The sequence below is a fragment of the Cydia fagiglandana genome, chromosome 27, assembly GCF_963556715.1.
Source record: "Cydia fagiglandana chromosome 27, ilCydFagi1.1, whole genome shotgun sequence".
NCBI lineage: Eukaryota > Metazoa > Arthropoda > Insecta > Lepidoptera > Tortricidae > Cydia > Cydia fagiglandana.
The window spans coordinates 5,196,317-5,221,628 of NC_085958.1; the positions used below are offsets into that span (position 1 = coordinate 5,196,317).

Genomic DNA, 25,312 nt, shown 5'->3' on the forward strand with positions numbered 1-25,312 from the left:
GAATAACAAATAGTAATATTATGAGGGGTCATGATAATGTTACGCGTGATATCGTCTTTTATCACGATTCGTTTTTAGGGTTCCGTACCCAAAGGGTAAAAACGGGACCCTATCACTATAAAGCTTAGAATAAATTTAAAAGTGGAAAAGTTACTGTCTTGGGTGAGACTTGAACTCACGGCCTCTGGATCGATACTCCAGCGCTCTGCCATCTGAGCCAAGACCTCATCCCTAGCCAGCAAATCTTTCCACCATATTATAGGTCAAGGGGACCCTTAGCGACATCTACCGTAAGAGTGTTACACTTCTTAAACGGCTACCGGAGTTCCAAGTCATAATGGAAATTCACCAGTTACAATGTGCTACCCATACTAATTTTAATTTTTAACAAGCAGAAACGTCTGCGAACGATGCTATCACTATAGTCTGTATCTTTAGGTATTTAAGTAAAAGTAAACAAAATCTACCCTTAAATGGCTCCTTAAGCCAGTTGAGGGTAGATGAAAACATTACACGATCGAATAATGTAGGTTTTCAGTCCGGTTCTCACCGTCATTGGGATTAGTTGTGTCCTCACACGTAATTAGTAGATAACCAGTGAGTTTGACCCCTCGCCTATGGTCATTAACCTGCACTGCCAGTGTCTCGCGCGCCTGGTTTTTGATAAGGTGTTTACAACTTTCGTCGCATCTTTATTCATTTAAATACCTGCATCTACCTTATTATGGAATGTGCTAAGTGTACTGAAGTAGTGAGTGATGGTGTTTTATGTAATACATGTAAGAGGCACTTACATTTTGGATGTGCTGGGTTAGCGGAAACAACTTTTAGGCGTATGACTAATGACAAAAAGGCATCCTGGCGTTGCCCCATGTGCCGTGTGACCCCGCAGTCGCCCCAAGTTTCTCAGGAGGCCACTTTAGCTGACTTGTTTGCTGAAGTAAGAAATTCTAGAACTTCAATTGAGGCCAAGATAGATAACGTTCAGCAGCAAGTCACTGATTTGAATGACAAGTGGAGCGGCTTGGAGTCGCGTTTGGCTAGTATGGAGGAAAGAATCTCGAACACAGAAGATAAGATGAAGACCCTTTCGACTTTGCCGCCGCAAATCAAAGAGTTACAGGATCAAGTTATATGCCTCAAAAAAGAAAATAATGATCGCGACCAGTATGGAAGACAAAATAACGTGGAGATCACCGGCGTTCCGTTACGTTCAGGGGAAAATTTGCGTACCATACTTTATAACATATGTACCAAGGTTGGCTTTGTCCTTGAGCAATCGGACATTGATTGTATTCATCGTATTAGAGTTTTCTCTGCGGATGCGAAGCAGCAGAATCTTCGTCCACCCTCGATTATCGTCCGTTTCACCCGGCGCGCGCGCAGGGACGAGCTGCTGGCGGCTGCCCGCGCACGCCGTGGCATCACCACGGCTGACGCCGGGATCGACGGGCCTTCGACCAACGTTTATTTGAACGAGCACCTAACGCCCGCTAATAAGTTATTGTTAAAGCGTGCACGCGAAGTAAAATCTGAGCTCAACTATGCTTATGTGTGGGTGAAAGAATGCAAAATCTTTTTGCGTAAAAGTGACACCTCGAGGGTTATACGTATCGTCTCCGAATCCGACCTATTAAAACTTAAGTGACTTTTGATTCTAATTAATTTGTGCCATCATCTGTACTACTTTAATGCCTATTTTTGGATATTTAAAGCTAATATGTATCTGTATTGTACTATTATTTCAATACTGTACTTTTATTTCTCGGTTCACATATTTTTTCGCGCCCTTTATGTAATTATAATAATAACATATATTACAGTCTTGTTCGTAAACATGCTTAGGTACCTTTCGATACTTAATGAACATATACATACATTTTTAGCATACTTTGAGCCGTCCTATTATTTTATATTCGTATTTTCTACTATACCTATTAATGTTTAGTCTTAACAAGTTAAGCATTTATTATCAGCACGTGAGAGGACTCAGAACTAAATCTCATTCTTTTCTCGCAAATGTATTATTGGGTGAGTATGATATCATATGCTTAACAGAAACCTGGCTCACAGAGGACTTTAGTGATGAGGAATTTTTCTATCATAATTATGTTGTTTATCGTCGTGATCGACCGTCGTCGGCGGGCGCGCGCGGCGGCGGGGTGCTGGTAGCGGTACGGCGCGGCCTGCGCGCGCTCCGCACTGACGACCTCTGTAGTGCGACGTACTCCGAGGAAATATGGCTGTCTCTGCCCCTGGCTGCAGCGGGGCCGTCTCCTGCTGCTGAGCGAGCGAGCTCTTTACGCATAGCTTGTGCTTATTTCCCGCATAATCGCAATCATGCTGATTCGTTGCAATTATTTTTTAATAATGTCAATAACCTTATATGCCGTCACCCTAGTGATACTTATTTGCTTTTAGGTGATTTTAATATTTCTCATGCAATTTGGAGCTATGATAATTTCTCAATACTAACACTGAATCACAATAATAATCCTTTAGCTATGGCACTTTCTGACTTTCTCTCTCTCTCTGGATTACAGCAGTATAACGGGTGTGTCAATGCTCATGATCGTATCTTAGACCTTGTCATTAGTAATGTTGGTTGTGAAGTATCAGCCTGTTCATCGCCTCTTTCGCCAGAGGATTTACATCATAAATCGTTAGTAATATCTTTTCGTTTGTATTTAATGAAGTCCTTAAATTCCACAGCGCATTATAAATATCTTTATCATTTAGCCAACTTTGATAGTATAAAGCAAGGTCTTTCCGATGTGGACTGGTCTATTATTGATGATATTGACACGGAAAGTGCCATAAGTTACTTTTATACAATTTTGAACACGTTAGTTAATAATTTCGTTCCAAAGCGTAAAGTTTACTCGACTTCTAAGTATCCTCCCTGGTATAACAGGCCTTTAATTAAAATTATTAAAAACAAATTGAATGCTCATGCTACATGGAAAAAATACAATAACGCTATCGATTATGCTGAATTTAAATTACTCAGGAAAAGAGAAAAGAGACTTAGTAAAGATTGTTACACTAAATATATTGCCCTCAGTGAAAAGAAAATTACTTCTTCACCCAAATATTTTTGGAGTTTCATCAAGTCAAAATTTCCTGCAAATGAGATACCTTCTAATATGTATTTTGATGATAGATCCTCCTCCGAAGGTGACGTTATTTGTGATCTCTTTAACAACTATTTCAGTTCAGTTTTTGTTACTGGTTGTAATCAATCACGACTTTCATCTCCTCAGTCTTCTTCCACCCCAGTAGATATTTCTAGTATTAATATTACTGATGATTTAGTATATAAGCATCTAAAACTCATATGTGTTAATAAGGGTGCAGGTTTTGATGACATTCATCCTTTTCTAGTTTCTAAACTTTACGCTGAGCTCGCGGTTCCCTTGGCTAAGCTTTTCAGAAAGTCTCTCAATGAAGGCATTGTCCCTAGCATCTGGAAGCGGGCTATCATTACACCGGTGCACAAGGGCGGCGATAAACACAATGTCAAGCTTTACCGACCAATTTCGAAACTTTGTGTTTTCGCTAAGATCTTTGAAAGAATTGTGACTAATGAAATTACTTCTGTAGTCTCGCGACACATCTCTGTGCACCAACATGGTTTTTTCAAGGGTAGAAGCGTCGACACTAACCTAGTCACTTATACCGACCATATTATTAATGCTTTGGATGCCGGTTATCAAGTTGACGCCGTGTATACCGATTTCTCTAAATGCTTCGATAAAATAGATCATTCTATTTTACTTCAGAAGCTTTTCAAGATCGGTATACACGGTGACCTTTTTAGGTGGTTAAAGTCCTACATTAGTAATAGAAGTCAGGCGGTTGCACTCAAGGGCTATAGGTCAAAGTTTCTTCCCATTCCCTCAGGAGTTCCCCAGGGCTCGCACCTGGGACCTTTTCTATTTGTTTTGTATGTGAATGATATTGATACTATTTTTCAGTCTTCTTCCCACATTCTTTACGCAGACGATACTAAAATATATAAGACTATTAGAAATTATGATGATTGTGTTGCGTTACAATCCGATTTGTCACAATTTGAGGACTATTGTCAGCGAAATCATTTAATCCTAAACGCTGAGAAATGCTATACTATCACGTTTTCCCGTAAACATAATCCTATCACTTTTGACTATAAACTAGCTGGTAGCAGTGTCTCACGTGTGTCGTCGATTCGAGATTTAGGGATTACTCTGGACGCTAAACTCTCCTTTAATGAACACACAGATAATATTGTGACGAGAGCCTATAAAAAGTTAGGCATGATCTTGCGTTTAAGTAAACCATTCAAAAGTACGCTCACGTTAAAAGTCTTGTATTACTCTTTCGTCCGTAGTATTTTGGAGTTTGGTAGTGTTGTTTGGAGCCCACATTTCGGTATTCATAAGTCTCGACTTGAAAGGATTCAGAAAATTTTTTGTAAGTCCCTTGATTATAGAACCGGCCGCTATAACTGTGACTATTGTCAGCAGCTAGACATAGACTTCCTCCTTTGGAAAAAAGAAGAGCATATCTAGATATTTTATTCTTATTTAAAATTATTAGAAATCATATTGATTCCAACCCACTATTAGAAAACATTTCCTTCAAAATTTCTCGGTTCCACTCACGTTCTAAACCTACCTTTTCTATTTCTTCCTGTGGCACACAGTATGCTAAAAATTCTTTCTTTAGGCGCACTTGTAATATGTATAATGAATCGCTTAATGATATAGACATTTTTGTTCATAGTTTGTCCGTTTTCAAGAACAAAGTTCGGCATATTTTGTTTTCTAGTAATTGAAAAAATTGTTTCTAGTTATATTTCGCATTGTATTCTTACTTTATTTGCGTGTAGTATTCACAACTATATAATACCTTCGGGTAATTTATAATTAAGTAACCTACTACCTTTATTGTAATAGTCAACCTAGTAACATATGAAACTTTAGGCCTATTTTCAATAATTTTTGTAAGACTTATTTGTAAAAGGCTGTTTGTTTTCTAAATAAATAAAAAAAAAAAAAAAAATAAAGTCAGGTCGTTTAGTGACTGATCCAGGTGGTTTTGTATTTGGTTGGTTAACCAATAAATGTTAAAACTACCCTAAAATGTACAAATTGTTTGTTTACAATTATTTAAATACCTAAAGATACAGAGTATAAGATTCCGCTGTCCGTCTGTCTGTCTGTGTTGTTGAAACTGCCTGTTGAAAGAAAAGCAAAGTCTGTAAGGTAAACGTAGGTACTAGTGCTCGACATGCTAATGCCCAATAGATAACACCTTGCTGTCCTCTATTGAAAATGACTTAAGTGTCAAGATGACATGTACTGGGATAGTGTCGAGCACTAGTATGTTTACCTTCCTAAAAATTAGAATTTTGCTACGAAACTTACTATACTTATATTTTTTTTTCTTATTTTAATTTTATTTTATGCTAAATTTCATTTTATATTTTATTTTAAGTAATTGATTGTATTGTGAATATTAATTATTGATTTTATGTATTGTGAATTTACATTTTACTATTTATTTAGTATATGAAATATTCACAATAGATTTTAAGTCACCATGTACCCCAATGAATCCTAATTATCTAAATAAATAAATTATACTATTAAATTATGGACACTATTTTAATACAGGGTGTTTGGTACATCGTTTGCCAAATTAAAACGGTAGATAGGTTGAGTCATTTGCTATCTTCTCACGGCTAGAAATGTTCAAATTTGGCGCACATTTTTTATGCCAGTTTTTGGTAAATTTCAAATTTTTACTTGCGTAGTAGTAAAAAAACCATGGCCAATTTTGTTTTTCTAGGCATGAGAAGATAGCAAATGACTCAACCTATCTGCCGTTTTAATTTGGCAAACGATATACCAAACAGCCTGTATAATCAACATTTTTATTAGGGTTCCGTACCCAAAAGGTAAAACGGGACCCTATTACTAAGACTTCGCTGTCCGTCCGTCCGTCCGTCCGTCCGTCCGTCCGTCTGTCACCAGGCTGTATCTCACGAACCGTGATAGCTAGACAGTTGAAATTTTCACAGATGATGTATTTCTGTTGCCGCTATAACAACAAATACTAAAAACAGGATTAAATAAAGATTTAAATGGGGCTCCCATACAAAAAACGTGATTTTTGACCAAAGTTAAGCAACGTCGGGCGTGGTCAGTACTTGGATGAGTGTCGTTTTTTTTGCATTTTTTTCCGTTTTTTTTTTCATTATGGTACGGATAGGGCATGCAGTACCGGTCCCGGTACCAAGAATTTCATTTCCCGGTTCTGGGCATGGCCGGAACCGGGATTCCCGGTTCTTCCCGGTTCTCAAGGAATCTTTTGATTACTTTTAAGAAATTGTTTCTGTTAGCGTACAATCTTTATGAATGACTTATTTTCATATAAATAATAGCATGATAATTAATAAATGACTTATTTTATTATAAACAAACACTTAACTGGCGTTCCAACCTATTTTACGAAATTAACCGGCACACATTGCCTCCGTCTGGGCCGAGCCACACGGCCGTAGCGTAGTCGATGCACTCAGCACTATACGACGGCACGGCCTGCCTGCACGAATGCCTACTTTACTAGGTTAGTTTTGCGGGTTATTTGGGTCCCCCGTTTCATAGCACCATTATTAAATGTTATATAATGTCCCGAGCTAAATTACTAAAACATTACTACTATTGAAATGAGAATAAATAGTAATATGATGAGAACCGGGAAGTACCGGTACCGGGTCTTCAGTACCGGTTCTTTTGAAACCATAAAATTCTCGGGAATTCCCGGGAATATGAGAACCGGGAATTCCCGGGAGCATGCCCTAGGTACGGAACCCTTCGTGCGCGAGTCCGACTCGCACTTGCCCGGTTTTTATTTATACGTTTTCCTGGCAAACCGATTTAAATGATGACCTTTTTCTTTTTCATTACAGGTAATAATGTCCTCCTAAACTTCCGCCGAGTTTTGGGACGAAACAGGAAATATCACTTAGGTAATTACCAGGCAACAAGAGTGGTCATTTCTCCATACAAACGTACTCGAATCGACGACTCGCGGTGTCCGAGATATATTTTCATTTCGAGATATACCGGGTGTGGCCTGTAATATGAGCAAAAAATTAAACAGTAGGCTGTACTCCTCATACTGACCAACATTTGTGACGTTCCACGGCAAAAGGTACCTTATGGCGGCTGGCGCTTACGTCGCATAGCGCCACAATAATATTAGAGCGGCGTTAATAATAGCGTAAGCGCCAACCGCCATAAGGTACCTTTACCCGTGGGACGTCACATTTGTTCAGCGACTTTTAAAAATTATGAAGAATTTAGACTCCCTATTTTTCATACAAAATAAATATTATCTTCAATGGACGCCATCGCCACGCCATATCATTGTGATTGACGTTGCTTGTCAAGCCTTAAACATAACAAAATTCGCAATACATTGCGTCTTAGAATAAACTTGAAAGTGTATTAAAAAAAAATCAAACCACGAGTTATTTTTAAAAGTCGCTGAACAAATGTTGGTCAGTATGAGGAATACAGTCTACTGTTTAATTTTTTGCTCATATTACAGGCCACACCCGGTATATTCCGGTAGCCGTTTAAAGCCGACCACTGACTAACAGTCCGCCGGACGATATCGGCCGGTCAGTTGTTCGGGACTGTCAAATTTTTGTTCTAACTGACAGGCCGATAACGTCCGGCGGCCTGTTAGTCAGTGGTCGGCTTTAGAAGTGTTACACTCTTAAGGTAGATGCCGCTGGGCTCCCCTTGACCCGTAATATGGTGGAAAGGCTTGCTGGCTATGGATGAGGTCTTGGTGGCTCAGATGGCAGGCGCTGGAGTATCGATCCAGAGGCCGTGAGTTCAAGTCTTACCCAAAACAGTAATTATTCCACTTTTAAAATTCCAAGCTTAGTAGCACCGTTAGCCGCCGTTTCTGCTTCTTAAAAATTTAAAAAAATAAGTTAAAAAACTATAACCCGACTACTGCAAATCGCGGTCTAAAAAGTATGAAACAAGATAGAATTCTTATCTACAATTATCAAGCAGGAAATAGTATAAATGTTACCATTTTTTTATATAAAAATACAACGTAATATAATTTACTGTTCTTTTTTTATATATTTACAGAGATTCAGAGGATCACCGTGGTCATATGCCACGATTATAAACTTAAAAGTAAAGTGGCATACGACCATGGCTATCCTCTGAATCTCTGTAAATATATAAAAATTCAGTAAATTATATTACGTTGTATTTTTATATAAAAAAAAATGGTAACATTTATAATATTTCCTGCTTGATAATTGTAGATAAGAATTAATTATTTTGTTAATTCTTTTATTTTTGCTACCTCAATAAATATTTTAAAGATAAGAATTCTATCTTGTTTCATACTTTTTAGACCGCGATTTGCAGTAGTCGGGTTATAGTTTTTGAACTTATTTTTTATTTAATTAATTTTGGGGTCATGATTTCGTTACTAACTTTTTGAAGTCACTTTATATTACTTTTGCGCGGACGTCCTCAGTACAGAAATGTACGCAGAGCGCCGCCTATATCGGGATACGCCCGACTCCTTTAGTGCTTATGAGGGCGCCGATGGCGCCCGGCTTTGGAACGCGTATGTCGGGCTACGCCCGACTCTTTTAGTATGAGGGCGCCGAAGGCGCCCGGCTTCGCAACGCGTACGTCGGGCTCCGCCCGACTCTTTTAGTATGAAGGCGCCGAAGGCGCCCGGCTTTCGAACGCGTACGTCGGGCTCCGCCCGACTCTTTTAGTATGAGGGCGCCGAAGCCGCCCGGCCTTCTAACTCGTACGTTGGGCTCCGCCCGACTCTTTTAGTATGAGGGCGCCGAAGGCGCCCGGCTTTGGAACGCGTATGTCGGGCTACGCCCGACTCTTTTAGTATGAGGGCGCCGAAGGCGCCCGGCTTTGGAACGCGTACGTCGCATAGCGCCACAATAATATTAGAGCGGCGTTAATAATAGCGTAAGCGCCAACCGCCATAAGGTACCTTTACCCGTGGGACGTCACATTTGTTCAGCGACTTTTAAAAATTATGAAGAATTTAGACTCCCTATTTTTCATACAAAATAAATATTATCTTCAATGGACGCCATCGCCACGCCATATCATTGTGATTGACGTTGCTTGTCAAGCCTTAAACATAACAAAATTCGCAATACATTGCGTCTTAGAATAAACTTGAAAGTGTATTAAAAAAAAATCAAACCACGAGTTATTTTTAAAAGTCGCTGAACAAATGTTGGTCAGTATGAGGAATACAGTCTACTGTTTAATTTTTTGCTCATATTACAGGCCACACCCGGTATATTCCGGTAGCCGTTTAAAGCCGACCACTGACTAACAGTCCGCCGGACGATATCGGCCGGTCAGTTGTTCGGAACTGTCAAATTTTTGTTCTAACTGACAGGCCGATAACGTCCGGCGGCCTGTTAGTCAGTGGTCGGCTTTAGAAGTGTTACACTCTTAAGGTAGATGCCGCTGGGGTCCCCTTGACCCGTAATATGGTGGAAAGGCTTGCTGGCTATGGATGAGGTCTTGGTGGCTCAGATGGCAGGCGCTGGAGTATCGATCCAGAGGCCGTGAGTTCAAGTCTTACCCAAAACAGTAATTATTCCACTTTTAAAATTCCAAGCTTAGTAGCACCGTTAGCCGCCGTTTCTGCTTCTTAAAAATTTAAAAAAATAAGTTCAAAAACTATAACCCGACTACTGCAAATCGCGGTCTAAAAAGTATGAAACAAGATAGAATTCTTATCTACAATTATCAAGCAGGAAATAGTATAAATGTTACCATTTTTTTATATAAAAATACAACGTAATATAATTTACTGTTCTTTTTTTATATATTTACAGAAATGTAGAGGATCACCGTGGTCATATGCCACGATTATAAACTTAAAAGTAAAGTGGCATACGACCACGGCTATCCTCTGAATCTCTGTAAATATATAAAAATTCAGTAAATTATATTACGTTGTATTTTTATATAAAAAAAAATGGTAACATTTATAATATTTCCTGCTTGATAATTGTAGATAAGAATTAATTATTTTGTTAATTCTTTTATTTTTGCTACCTCAATAAATATTTTAAAGATAAGAATTCTATCTTGTTTCATACTTTTTAGACCGCGATTTGCAGTAGTCGGGTTATAGTTTTTGAACTTATTTTTTATTTAATTAATTTTGGGGTCATGATTTCGTTACTAACTTTTTGAAGTCACTTTATATTACTTTTGCGCGGACGTCCTCAGTACAGAAATGTACGCAGAGCGCCGCCTATATCGGGATACGCCCGACTCCTTTAGTGCTTATGAGGGCGCCGATGGCGGCCGTCTTTGGAACGCGTACGTCGGGTTACGCTCGACTCTTTTAGTATGAGGGCGCCGAAGGCGCCCGGCTTTGGAACGCGTACGTCGGGCTACGCCCGACTCTTTTAGTATGAGGGCGCCGAAGGCGCCCGGCTTTGGAACGCGTACGTCGGGCTACGCCCGACACATTTAGTATGAGGGCGCCCAAGGCGCCCGGTTTTGGAACGCGTATGTCGGGCTACGCCCGACTCTTTTAGTATGAGGGCGCCGAAGGCGCCCGGCTTTGGAACGCGTATGTCGGGCTACGCCCGACTCTTTTAGTATGAGGGCGCCGAAGGCGCCCGGCTTCGCAACGCGTACGTCGGGCTCCGCCCGACTCTTTTAGTATGAGGGCGCCGAAGGCGCCCGGCTTTCGAACGCGTACGTCGGGCTCCGCCCGACTCTTTTAGTATGAGGGCGCCGAAGGCGCCCGGCCTTCTAACTCGTACGTTGGGCTCCGCCCGACTCTTTTAGTATGAGGGCGCCGAAGGCGCCCGGCTTTGGAACGCGTATGTCGGGCTACGCCCGACTCTTTTAGTATGAGGGCGCCGAAGGCGCCCGGCTTTGGAACGCGTACGTCGGGCTACGCCCGACACATTTAGTATGAGGGCGCCCAAGGCGCCCGGTTTTGGAACGCGTATGTCGGGCTACGCCCGACTCTTTTAGTATGAGGGCGCCGAAGGCGCCCGGCTTTGGAACGCGTACGTCGGGCTACGCCCGACGCTTTTAGTATGAGGGCGCCGAAGGCGCCCGGCTTTCGAACGCGTATGTCGGGCTACGCCCGACTCTTTTAGTATGAGGGCGCCGAAGGCGCCCGGCTTCGCAACGCGTACGTCGGGCTCCGCCCGACTCTTTTAGTATGAGGGCGCCGAAGGCGCCCGGCTTTCGAACGCGTACGTCGGGCTCCGCCCGACTCTTTTAGTATGAGGGCGCCGAAGGCGCCCGGCCTTCTAACTCGTACGTTGGGCTCCGCCCGACTCTTTTAGTATGAGGGCGCCGAAGGCGCCCGGCTTTGGAACGCGTATGTCGGGCTACGCCCGACTCTTTTAGTATGAGGGCGCCGAAGGCGCCCGGCTTTGGAACGCGTACGTCGGGCTACGCCCGACGCTTTTAGTATGAGGGCGCCGAAGGCGCCCGGCTTTGGAACGCGTACGTTGGGCTACGCCCGACATTTTTAGTATGAGGGCGCCGAAGGCGTCCGGCTTTCGAACGCGTACGTCGGGCTCCGCCCCAGTCTTTTAGTATGAGGGCGCCTTCGGCGCCCGGCTTTGGAACGCGTATGTCGGGCTACGCCCGACTCTTTTGGTATGAGGGCGCCGAAGGCGCCCGGCTTTCGAACGCGTACGTCGGGCTACGCCCGACACTTTTAGTATGAGGGCGCCGAAGGCGCCCGGCTTTGCAACGCGTACGTCGGGCTCCGCCCGACTGTTTTAGTATGAGGGCGCCGAAGGCGCCCGGCTTTGGAACGCGTACGTCGGGCTTCGCCCGACTGTTTTAGTATGAGGGCGCCGAAGGCGCCCGGCTTTGGAACGCGTACGTTGGGCTACGCCCGACATTTTTAGTATGAGGGCGCCGAAGGCGTCCGGCTTTCGAACGCGTACGTCGGGCTCCGCCCCAGTCTTTTAGTATGAGGGCGCCTTCGGCGCCCGGCTTTGGAACGCGTATGTCGGGCTACGCCCGACTCTTTTGGTATGAGGGCGCCGAAGGCGCCCGGCTTTCGAACGCGTACGTCGGGCTACGCCCGACACTTTTAGTATGAGGGCGCCGAGGGCGCCCGGCTTTGGAACGCGTACGTCGGGCTCCGCCCGACTCTGTTAGTATGAGGGCGCCGAAGGCGCCCGGCTTTGGAACGTGTACGTCGGGCTCCGCCCGACTCTTTTAGTATGAGGAAGCCGAAGGCGCCCGGCTCTGGAACGCGTACGTCGGGCTACGCCCGACAATTTTAGTACGAGGGCGCCGAAGGCGCCCGGCTTCGGAACACGTACGTATCTTGTAAAAAAATTGACTGTTTCATACATTTTGGCTGATCAGGACCTATACCTGTTCACGTTATAAAATGTTGCAGGACATTAAAACACCATGTATAGCGGCCAAACAAATTTCTTTTGCAAAAACCTTCTTGTATCGCCGTAGTCGAGTAACACGCGGATAGAATCCAGAGCGTTTGTAGATTCATAGTTCGAATCACCTAACCGATAAATTAATGTTTTATCTGGCGCATGCAAGCAAAGCCGGGTGCAAAAGCTAACAATATTTATATATTTGAAATGTGCTAATTGAGCTCTTTCTAATGATGTATAACACGTCATCATTACTTAATTTTAGTTTTTTGGTTCGTGACTTTATGACCTCTAGAGGGCGCAATGTTCATTTTTTTGTGATGCCATATAGCCTATTAGCCTAGCGGACGATTAAGACGATTCGAATGACACATCGTTTGTTAAATTATAATAAGTACTTTAGAAGTTATGAGGGAACAGATGAACATACATACATACATACATACATACATACATACCCACATACATACCGGTCAAAATCATAACCCTCCTTTTGCGTTGCCGTAGTCGGGTAAATAGATATAGATACTTATACAAAGGGCCCGATTCGGATTTTGAAATATACATCTATCTTTTAGACATCACCAAGATACGATAACGATATGTTTAAGATCTAACATGTCAAATTTGACATTTACGCAATTCTGAGAATACTCTTGAACGATTTCCACAGGAGATGACTTAGAGATCCAATTCACATCTAATAGATATCTTACTCTATCTCACGTAAAAGTGACATGGGTTGCCTGAAATGCGCCGCAAAAGAGAACTAGTTGATATCTAAACTATAACGTATCTAGAATGGATCTAGCACGTATCGTCTCTTGTGAATATCTTGAAGTTCGAATACGGCAGAAAGTTTGATCTTAGAAAGGTCGGTTGGTATCTTGTAACATAGGAGGGCACTCTGACCCCATTTTTAGAGGAGTAACTCAATTTCTGAAGGTACGGGGTGTAAATTACCCCGTGTAAGGGATCTTTCGACCCTTGAATGGGAAATGGGTTAAATGGGAAACTTGCAGGTTTTACTTATAAGGACTACTGTATAATTTACAACGGTAATGCTGATTTTAATGTGACACCTGATTTTTGTAATTTAATTAGCTTTATAAGAGAGAAAGTACAGTCTGTGCAGACCACAAATGTCATCATATGCCTACCTACTTTTAAGTCAAGTCAAAACGCAACGCTTTTCAATTCAAGAGTACAACATTTTAATAAACTGTTATATATGGATATTTTATCACATGAGTATGCATATATTCTAGACTCGAACAGGAATTTGGACCATACTATGTTTTCAAAAGAATCTGGTAACGTCAATGCACGTGGACTCACTACAATATTTCGGGATGTATGCAACCTCATGAAGACAATTGAAAATTATACAGTTGATCCGGATAATACGCACAGTTCTTATCAGGATCTACCATCTCACGATAAGTTTTTTCGAGAACTTGGAAAACTTTACCATAATGCATCAAAATATTCAGGGCGTTTTAAATAAGCTAGATTTTATAGAGATCACCCTAGACAACCTAATGCGGAGTAATAGACGTATAGATGTAATATGCTTGAGCGAAACATTTATGCAAAAAGGGACTGAAGAAAATCTGAAACTTAAAAATTACAAGTTAGCCTCTTCTTTTTGCCGTCAAAAACAGAAAAGGGGTGGGTCATCTATATTAGTAGCTAAAGATATATGTGTTAAAGCGCTCCAAGTATGCAAAGATCTGAGTGTACCCAGCATCTTTGAATGCACCGGTATTGAGTTAGTTGATCACAAACTCATAGTTGTAAATATTTACCGTGTGCCCAAATACGTATACGTAAAGCAGTTCTTACTACAGCTGGAGGCACTTGTATATCATTTAAATAAAAAATACAGGAACCATAAAGTTATCTTAAGCGGAGATTGGAATCTCAATATTTTAAAAGAGGACAAAAATATCCGGGATTTTCAGAACCTTCTTAAAAACTACAATTTTGAAACTCACATAAATGTACCTACGCGAGGCGAATCTTGCCTGGATCAAATTGCTAGTAACATAAAAAAAGTTAATTCCTATATTCTTCCACTAGCACTTTCAGATCATGAGACAGCTCAGTTTATTTCATTTAGTGTAAAAAACGTACATGCGAAAACATTACGTTACATTACGAAAAGAGATTACAGTCCGGATAATCTGCAAAAATTTGCAGACTGCATGGCATCACTCTCCTTCTCCGAAGTTCTCTATAAATATGACACCAACGAAGCCTTCGATGAATTTTACGATATGCTCTGTATGTTCAATGAATTATGTTTCCCTTACGTAAGAGTAAAAAATAAACGGTCAAACAACAGATGGCTGACGAAAGGCTTGCGACGTGCATGTGCCAATAAAAAGAGGCTATATCTAAGGTACATACAAGAAAAATCACACAAGTCTACAAATAAATCGGAGTATAATCAATATACTAAAATACTGAGAAGGTGCATCAATAAATCGCAGCAGTTGTATAATAAGAAATGTCTCATGACAGCAAAATGTAAATCGAAAGCAATTTGGCAAATTATTAACGAAACTTCATCTTCTCAAGTAAAAAGTATAGAGTGCATAGAAAAAGACCAAATAAAATATTTTAATCAACTTGACATAGCAAATCACTTCAATAAATTTTTCATTAATAATAATAATAATCCAGTAAATAATATTGACATTAACTATCCCCGCTTAAATATAAATTCTCAAAAGACAATATATCTTAGTCCGCTTAGCTTTGATGATACACATAAAATTATTTTATCATTAAATGCAAGCAATGCGACTGGCATAGACAACGTTAGCACTAGAGTGATAAAGTTGTGTGCTAAGCACATTGTAAGACCATTAACACACATTATAAATTTGTCGTTCGTAGAAGGTTGTTTTCCCGAAAGATTAAAAATGTCTATTGTTAAACCTTTTTTTAAAAAAGGCGATAAAGAGTGTTTAAATAACTATAGACCTATCGCACTCATACCCATAATTTCGAAGGTTCTTGAAAAAGCTATGCATATTCGGTTAATGTCTTTTCTAAACTCGAATAACATTTTAAACAATAACCAATATGGATTCCGAAAGGGCAGCTCGACCACCTTGGCATGCTTCAACCTTATAAAACTTATAACTGAATCGTTAAACGAAAAGGTTCCAGTGGCAGCCATATTTTTAGACTTAAGTAAGGCATTTGATTTTGTAAACCACTCCATTTTACTGCATAAGCTACAGAGTTACGGTGTCAGAGGAAATGCACATAGCTGGTTAAGAAGCTATTTATCGGATAGACAGCAGTGCACTGAATTAACCCACATTGATCTCAAAAAAATGGAGCAAATAGTGACACGCTCAGAGTTTATGTATAACCGAAATGGTGTACCACAAGGAAGCATACTTGGCCCATTACTCTTTTTATTGTATATAAACGATTTACCTGACCATGTTGGCCATAGTTGCATTATGTTTGCGGATGACACTACTTTAATAATTAAGGCTAATGACATTTTAAATTTTAATGATGACATAAATGATGCTCTTGCAAATGTAGTTAGTTGGTTAAATAATAATAAATTGAAAATTAATGTTAATAAGACCCATGTAATGCAATTTAAGACCCCAAAAAGCAGTAGTATATGTTTAAATATTCAACATGGCAACGAACATGTGGAAGAAGTATTTAGCACTAAGTTCCTTGGTGTCACTATTGACCAATTTTGTAATTGGAAAGGTCACGTTTCGGACATTTGTGCGAAACTTCAAAAATATGTATATGCTCTGCGAAGACTCAGTACTACGTGCTCAAAGCAAATCGCGTTGACAGCTTATCACGGCTATGTATCTTCCATGTTGAGTTACGGATTAATAATCTGGGGCAACTCCGTAGATATGCAAAAGGCTTTTATAATTCAAAAGAAGTGTCTAAGAGCAGTATGCAACACCCACTACTTGGAGCCATGCAGACCCTTATTTCAATCAACTAGAATCCTGCCTTTACCATGCATGTACATCAAAGAGATGGCACTGTTTGTTCATAAGCATCCTAATATCTTCCCTACCCATGCCCAGGTCTTCCCAAGGTCAACACGACATAGAACACGGCTGCACTTACCTCTTGCTAAGACCCAAATATATAGGCATAATGCGTACTGTATGGGTATTCAAGTCTATAATAAGTTACCGAGCGATTTAAGAAATTGCACGCCTAACCAGTTTAAAAAATTACTATCTAAATGGCTATTAAATAAATGCTTTTACTCCATAAGTGAATTCTTGAATATGAATAATGACGAATACGAGTATGATGTTGACTAATTGTATGTAATTTTAAATGTCTCAGAATAATTTATCCAGCTTGATTGACTTAATGATTTGTAATTTATTTTATTGTGGTTTCTGCTATTTCAATTATTTAATTTGATCGCATGACATTATGTACCTATTATAAGTTTTGCATGCTCAATTGTGAGTAGAGTACACTGTACTACTAATTTTAAGTCACCATCTACATATTCACTTGAATTCTTCAGAATTTGTATTTGTATTTGTATTTGTACTTGTAATACAGTGACGTAGGCTTAAGGGCTTTGTAATAGATGCTGCAAATGGATGTTTTAGATCAGAACATTATAACATCTATTAGACATCTTTTAGATATCACCAAGATGCGATAACTATATGTTTAAGATCTAACCTGTCAAATTTGACATTTGCGCGATTCTGGAGATACTCTTGAACGATTTCACAGGATATGACTTAGAGATCCAATTCACATCTAATAGATATCTTACTCTATCTAACGTAAAAGTGACATTAGTTGCCCGAGTTGTGCTGCAAAAGAGAACTACCTAGTTAATATTTAAACTATAACGTATTTAGAATGGATCTAACTAGAACGTGTCGTCTCTTGTGAATATCTTGAAGTTCGAATACAGCAGTATGAATTACTTATATCTTTTTTATTTTGGGTACTTATATTTAGGTAATGAATAAGTTTTAACTTTTAAGACACATTTAAACAAAATAAACAAACGACGACGACGTTTCTTCAAACAAAAAAGTCACTTTCGACACTGACACATCTAATCCATATCGTTTCCAGATCTATTAATTGACGTATCTTAAAATTCGAATCGGGCAGTTAATTAAAAAAAACAACCTACTTACAATGTGACACATACCTTCACACCTTTGTAAGCGTGGCGTAGCACGCAATATTCAAATTAAATGGCGTAGCAGGTCTACGGCGTAGCGGCTACGACACGTAGCAAGCGTGACTGTGACGGTAGGTCAACGTCCGATGATAGGGGGCCCGATTCGGATTTTGAAATAGACATCAATTAGATATCTTTTCGACATCACCAAGATACGATAACGATATGTTTAAGATCTAACCTGTCAAATTTGACATTTGCGCGATTCTGGAGATACTCTTGAACGATTTCCATAGGATATACTTAGAGATCCAATTCACATCTAATAGATATCTTACTCTATCTAACGTAAAAGTGACATTGGTTGCCGGAATTGCGCTTCAAAAGAGAACTAGTTGATATCTAAACTATAACGTATCTAGAATCATGGATCTAGTACGTGTCGTCTCTTGTGAATATCTTGAAGTTCGAATACAGCAGTATTTTGCGTGTAACGCCTGTGCTATAGTATGCATTAAAATAATCTATGTTATGTGTTGCAACCGTAGAGCATTTAATAACCGGAGTCGCCTTAAGAGCTTACCGCTCTGCCGAAAACCTTGCACAATTGTGTAAACTTTTGTATGGACTGACGTTTATCTGACATGGCTATTTGTACGTTACGTGCAAATCATGTACAAATAGCCATAAATTTGACCCCTGCCCCCGTGCCCCTCCCTGCAGAAATCGGCAGACTGTTTTGTACAGAAAATTACAGCCAAGGCATCTCCAGCAGGGATGTTGCGGATGCAGATGTTTTGACATCCGCAGATGCGGATGCGGATGCGGATATTTAAAGCCTCACATCCGCGGATGCGGATGTCATGATTTGGTACTTAATAAACGTCAAATATAACATTTTTAGCATTTTTTATTAAAAAAAAAACGAAACGTTTAGTATTTGAGCAAGAATATAGGCGCGTTTTATCTAATAAACAGTAACTTGACCGACTTTTCGGGATATAGACGATTTCGTTATATATGTATCATGTGATGACGAAATTACCTAGCACTTACGCCGCCGGCGCCGCCGTTAATACGTTCCTGTTCGGTAACAGTACTTGGTCGACATCCGCATCATGCGGATGCTCCGCATCGATTTTATGCGGATGCGGATGCAGATGCGGATGTTCCGCGGATGCGGATGCGAATATCCGCAACATCCCTGATCTCCAGTTACTAAATGCTCTAAGGTGCAACTCTTAGTTACTAAGTATTTGGTTAGAGTTAGTGTAGCGATATGCCACGAGTGCTAACATTTAAATATAGAAAAGAGCAATTTTAATTATTGGAGCAGCGACCTGGACTCATAAAAAACTTATGTTTATCAAGATAAAGTATGAATAAAAAACTTTAAACCGTTTCGAGAACGACCAATCTACTGAAAGCATATATTTTCATTTTTATTGCTTTCACGTGCTAAGGGGCTGTAACCGTAGGGGGTGTAGGGGGTGTAACCGGACTAATCCCAATAAGGCCTAGTTTACCCTCTGGGTTGAAAGGTCAGATGGCAGTCGCTTTCGTAAAAACTAGTGCCTACGTCATGGGATTAGTTGTCAAGCGGACCCCAGGCTCTCATGAGCCGTGGCGAAATGCCGGGATAACGCGAGGAAGAAGAAGGAGAGGAGACGTGCTAAGGGGCTGTCCATAAATTACGAAGATTTTGACCCCCCCCCCCCTATAGTCATCCAAAAATCATGCTTCTAATGACCCCATTTCCTCCTACTTCATGCTACCGTCATCCGATGTCCAGACCCCCCTCTAATTTGAAATGACGTAATTTATGAATAGCCCCTAAGGCCCACTTGTACCATTCCACTAACCCGGGGTTAATCGGTTAAACCTTTAACCAAGTGTCAAATTGTACTGGTAACCGCCCAATATCCCTGGTCCCAGGCCTCAGCAAGTGCTTTGAAGTGGGCATAAATAAAAGGTTACTCAACTTCTGGACAACAAGAAACGTACTGTCCGATAATCAATATGCCTACCGCCACGGCCGATCCACCACCGATCTAGTGCGTAAAGTGGTGCGCTGTGTGATGAGCGCACGCGAAGCGAAGAGACCGGTGGGGGTCATATGCTGTGACCTATCACGCGCGTTCGACACTGCCGACCACTCGCTCATCGCTGACAAACTCGCCCACTACGGAATCCGCGGCCCGGCTAGTCAACTGATACTCTCTTTCATGACGAACAGAGCCCAAGTTGTTGTCGGGGACGGGGGTGCCGTTGTGTCCTCAGAGCTGCGGAACCTGATGGGTGTTCCCCAGGGTTCGTGCCTCTCAAACACCTTGTTCACTATCCTACTGAACGACTTGCCAACGGCGATACAAGGCGCGGAGTTATTTATGTATGCCGATGACGTCACGGCAGTCGTCAGCACAACCGCTGAGCAGGACCTGGAAGAGGCGCTAAATCACGTATCGGAACAGCTGCACGAGTGGTTCCAGTTGAACGGTCTGGCACTCAATAAAGATAAAACGTGTTTTATGACCTTTAAACTAAATGGTCACACAAGCAAAGCCCTGAGGGTGTGTGCAGGCGGTACCCCTATACAGCACCTGTCCTGCACGCGCCTTCTCGGTTTCCAGCTTGATGACGCGCTAACGTAGGAGCCGCACATAGACGGACTCTGCGGTAGGTTGGGGCGCGCGTGCTTCGCGCTACGGCGCCTGGCACAAACAGCGGGAGGAGACGCAGTGCGGGAGTGCTATTTCGCAACAGTGCACTCACTCCTTACCTACGGTGTCGAACTGTGGGCGCGCGCCTCCGACTGGAACCGTGTGTTCGTAATGCAAAAGCGTGCGGTCCGCGCTATGGCCGGCACGCCTGCGGATGCTCCGGCACGACCCCTTTTTCGTGACCTCGAGATCTTACCCCTGCCTTGCTTATTTATAAACCAGGCAGCGGTATTTACACGAACGAACCTCGAATCATTTGAGCGAAAGGGTACCAATACCAACTATAATCTCCGCAGCAACAAACACCACAACAGACTAGTCGCCGAAAAACATAGACTCGCGAAGACTGAAAAACATATTTATTATTTAGGACCCGCTGTTTACAACCGCTTGCCTGACAATATCAGAGATGCAGCTACTACCGCGGCGTTCAAGGTTAGGTTAAAAAAGTGGCTCTTGCAAGAACTATTTTATGACTATAATGAATTTTTCCAATTACCTTTAATGATTTAATAATATGTAACTATAGAATATAATATAATAATATGCAAGAATATGCAATTATGATACCTATGTACTTATACTTATATACTATTGTATACTTACTGACTTATAACGATGTGTTATTAATAATAAATTTCATTTCATTTCATTTCATTTTCATTTCATTTCATTTCATTTCATTTCATTTCATTTCATTTCATTTCATTTCATTTCATAACCATGGTAACTCCATGATTTAACCAGTTAACCCTGGGTTAGTGACTGGTGCAAGTGGCCCTAAGTGTGGTATAAAAAATATAATTATAGTTTTAAATTCTCACTAGAATCATTATTTAAATGAGAGTGGCTTGGAAATAGCTTATTTATGTACAATAGTATTATCATGCCGCGATCAGAAAGGGATTAGAAATGACAGATTTCCATACACTTACGTCTAAATCAATATGGATTGACAGCTATCTCAATCCCTTTTTAATTGCGATTCAGTAATAGCAAACGTATAAACTTATTCACGAATAAATATGTAAACGACTTAAGGCAAGTGTACACGCTCGTTACATAATAACCAACTTCGAGACGTGTCGAACACTGGCAAATTGTTGGTATAATTTTTTTTTTTTTCTAATGGCCAATCAGCATTTATTGATAATCACATAGTCCAACATATTACAGCCACACAATAGTCATTACACTAGATTATATAAAACTTGGTATAATTGTTTTTAGTTTTAAGATATATTTTGTAATAATAATTATGTATGCTAGTTTTAAGGTATTTATCTATGGGCCAATATTTGCCTGAAAATAAATGTTTTCATTCATTATTATTGCCCGTAAAGCCAGTCCCTAGATATCTATGTCAATGGGTCTATGTCTGGTTTGATTTATTGCCCGTATTAGATTTATACCGGGTGTGGCCTGTAACATGAACAAATAATTTAAAACGTAGATTGTACTCCTCAAACGGTGACACTTCTACAACTTTTAAAAATTATGAAGTATTATGACTCTCTATTTTTCATATAAAACAAATATTATCTTTAATGGACGCCATCGCCACGCCATATCATTGTGATTGACGTTGCTTGTCACGCCTTAAATATAACAAAATTCGCAGTACATTGCGTCTTAGAATAAACTTTAAAGTGTATTAAAAATCAAACTACTTACAAGTTATTTTGTAAAAGTCGCTGAACAAATGTTGGTCAGTATGAGGAGTACAGCCTACAGTTTAATTTTTTGCTCATATTACAGGCCACACCCGGTATACTGTCGGTCCAAATATTAGATGTCAGAAAGGTAACTTTCAAATATAAAGTGGAGATATTTTCCGGACAAAAGAATATAATTAAAGGTATTTGGAAGTAAGATCCTCAAGGAATCGGCTGACTTGCCTTTGTTCTTTGAGTAAATGGACTGGGAGCGTGCACGAATAAATATACATAATATACTGCCGTATTCGAACTTCAAGATATTCACAAGAGACGACACATACTAGATCCATTCTAGATACGTTATAGTTTAGATATCAACTCGTTCTCTTTTGCAGCGCAATTCGGGCAGCCAATGTCACTTTTACGTTAGATAGAGTAAGATATCTATTAGATGTGAATTGGATCTCTAAGTCATATCCTGTGAAAATCGTTCAAGAGTATCTCCAGAATCGCGCAAATGCCAAATATGACAGGTTAGATCTTAAACATATCGTTATCGTATCATGGTGATGTCTAAAAGATGTCTAATAGATGTCTATTTCATAATCCGAATCGGACCCCTATTTTTTATATCTTAATACAAAATTTCGTCTAAATTGAACTTGGCACTCATATGAAACCTATTAAAACTTTGTCCTTAAGGATGACTCACGCTAGACCGGGCCAGGGCCGGGCCAGTGCTTCCGGCGTTCGAACTAGGTACAACTAGGTACATATTAGCAAACCAGTGAGGAAGAGCGGTGTCTCTTGACACAGGCAAAGAGAATAGATATAGTATAGTGGGGCCCTGTCATAGTAAATTTTGTAGTCACTGTAAATTTACTGCCATCTATCGACACACGACTAAAACTCAAAATAAACACGTATAAAATTATCAAAATAGTGTATATAAATAGATAAATAATTTTATTTTTATATTATTTTGACCCATGTTCATTCTTTGATATCTATATGTTAAAATTGTTAAATATGAAACGGTGTCGTCACGCCATCTAGCCGAGAATGATTTTTTCTTGATTTCCGAGGCACGTTTTTTTCTTAGACTTTATTCGTCTTATACGAAGTTACATATGTCTTTGACACAGGTATCTTGTATACTTAAAAAGAGACACCAACCTGCATATTATTAAGCTATTTAATTACTGAATTAATCATTTTTAGGGTTCCGTACCTCAAAAGGAAAAAACGGAACCTTATAGGATCACTCGTGCGTCTGTCTGTCCGTCCGTCTGTCACAGCCAATTTGCTCCGAAACTACTGGACCAATTAAGTTGAAATTTGGTACACATATGTAAGTCTGTGACCCAAAGACGAATATGTAACGTCAACAAATGATTTTTTTATTTTTTATTATCATCAATTTTTTTTTTGCCAGCTCCTGTCCTATAATCCATGCGGTCAATTCCTGCCCGTTTTTGTTTGAGCCCCGTTTGAGCGTTTGAGCGCCCGTTATTGGCTCCAGTTACCGAATTTCAAAATGGCCGACTTATATAGAAACAACCAGTCGCTTATGACGTTTCTGAATTAAGTACCTTTTTTGCTGACTGGCTGCTTTAAGCAGCTTTAGGACCCGATTCGGATTTTGAAATAGAAATCTATTAGATATCTTTTAGACATCACCAAGATACGATAACGATATGTTTAAGATCTAACCTGTCAAATTTGACATTTGCGCGATTCTGGAGATACTCTTGAACGATTTCCACAGGATATGACTTAGAGATCCAATTCACATCTAATAGATATCTTACTCTAAATAACGTAAAAGTGCCCGAATTGCGCTGCAAAAGAGAACTAGTTGATATCTAAACTATAACGTATCTAGAATGGATCTAGTACGTGTCGTCTCTTGTGAATATCTTGAAGTTCGAATACGGCAGTTAGTTACTACAGGGCGATATTGAAGACGAGATTTCTATCAGAATACAGGGCTGATGGCGCTTTGCTACAGGTAGCTACAAGTACATCCGTTCCATACCAATTTTGGTGGCTAGCCATAAGCCGTGCGTGGCGCTGTCGCCACCTAGCGGCCATATCTGTCCTGATCGTAACAGACGCGTTTTGTTAGAGAGTAAGTCTTCTGTATCTAGTATGTACTATGCAGTATCTGTAATAGCACCTTTAAGTGACCGTCCCATACTTAAGTGTACATGACTTGTTGAAAACCAGTGTACGATTAAAAGAGATCCATTAGCACGAAAGGGCCTTTATAAAGATGGCTCCACACCGCAACAACGCAGCGTTTTTAGGGTTCCGTACCTGAAAAGGGAAAAAAAATCCGTTACTAAAAACGTCCACTAAGAGTTCCCTTATTATGATCCCATAAGAGTTCCCTCTTATAGAATCCCTCGTGCGTCTGTCTGTCTGTTTCTTTATCTTCAAAACTACTGGATCTAAAATTTTGAAAAAAAAATACACAAAATAAGCTGAGTGAGGACCTTTTGGCACAAATATTTATGTAATTGAATTTTAGTTTTGTGTTATTAGTTATTATTATTTGTGCTAATAAACATCTCTTATTCTTATTCTTATTCTTAAAATAGTTCTTTACCTATAGGTGTCAGGAAAACCTATTACAAATGTGCAGTCAAGCGTGAGTCGGTGTGGGTACCTACAGATTTCCGTTATAAATGGCAGGTGGTATATATGTCGGCGGCCGATCGTAAGATCAGGCAGATCGTAACGTTCCTGTGTAATGTTTTGACGATAGTCACATTAAACCAATATATAGGTAGGATAGGTTCGTTAGGTTACTTCAGATGCCCAAAGGGCAAATTGCCCAGAAATAGGAGCCCGTCGACTCAGGGAACGAGTCAAAGATTTTCACGTTTCACGATATGCCTAGGAATTTCACGATATTTATGCCTGATCTTACGATCGGCCGCCGGCACATAAACTATGAAGAGTTAACAGAGTTACACATTAAATATCAAACTGTTCATTTTGTTCAAACCTTTGTGGTAGTTCTGTTTTATTCAGGGTATATTTAATAACTAAATAGTCAAAACCCTTCCTGCGTGGGACGCTGCATAAGGTTATGCCTCTATGCTCGTCATTTATTCATCTTCCTATTTCACCTTGTTATTATTGCGTGGGTGTAGTTTTAGCTCAAACTACGAAAGCCGGAATATATTATCCTCTCGCCACCCACAGATCAAAAGATAACATTGCAAATTTAATTTTGAATCGTCAAAATGCAATGGAGTGGTTTCCATTTTATAGGTTTCTGCGC

General features: G+C 40.3%; 2 protein-coding genes across 3 annotated transcripts in view; both read left to right on the plus strand.

Annotated features, from left to right (window-relative positions):
• Positions 1–25,312, plus strand: part of LOC134677883 (synaptotagmin-7) — an 836,427-nt gene that overhangs the window by 100,870 nt on the left and 710,245 nt on the right. The window lies entirely within an intron of this gene.
• Positions 721–1,708, plus strand: LOC134678061 (uncharacterized). Its single transcript, XM_063536504.1, has one exon. The coding sequence runs from the start codon at positions 725–727 to the stop codon at positions 1,646–1,648; it is 924 nt and encodes a 307-aa protein (XP_063392574.1). The 5' UTR covers positions 721–724; the 3' UTR covers positions 1,649–1,708.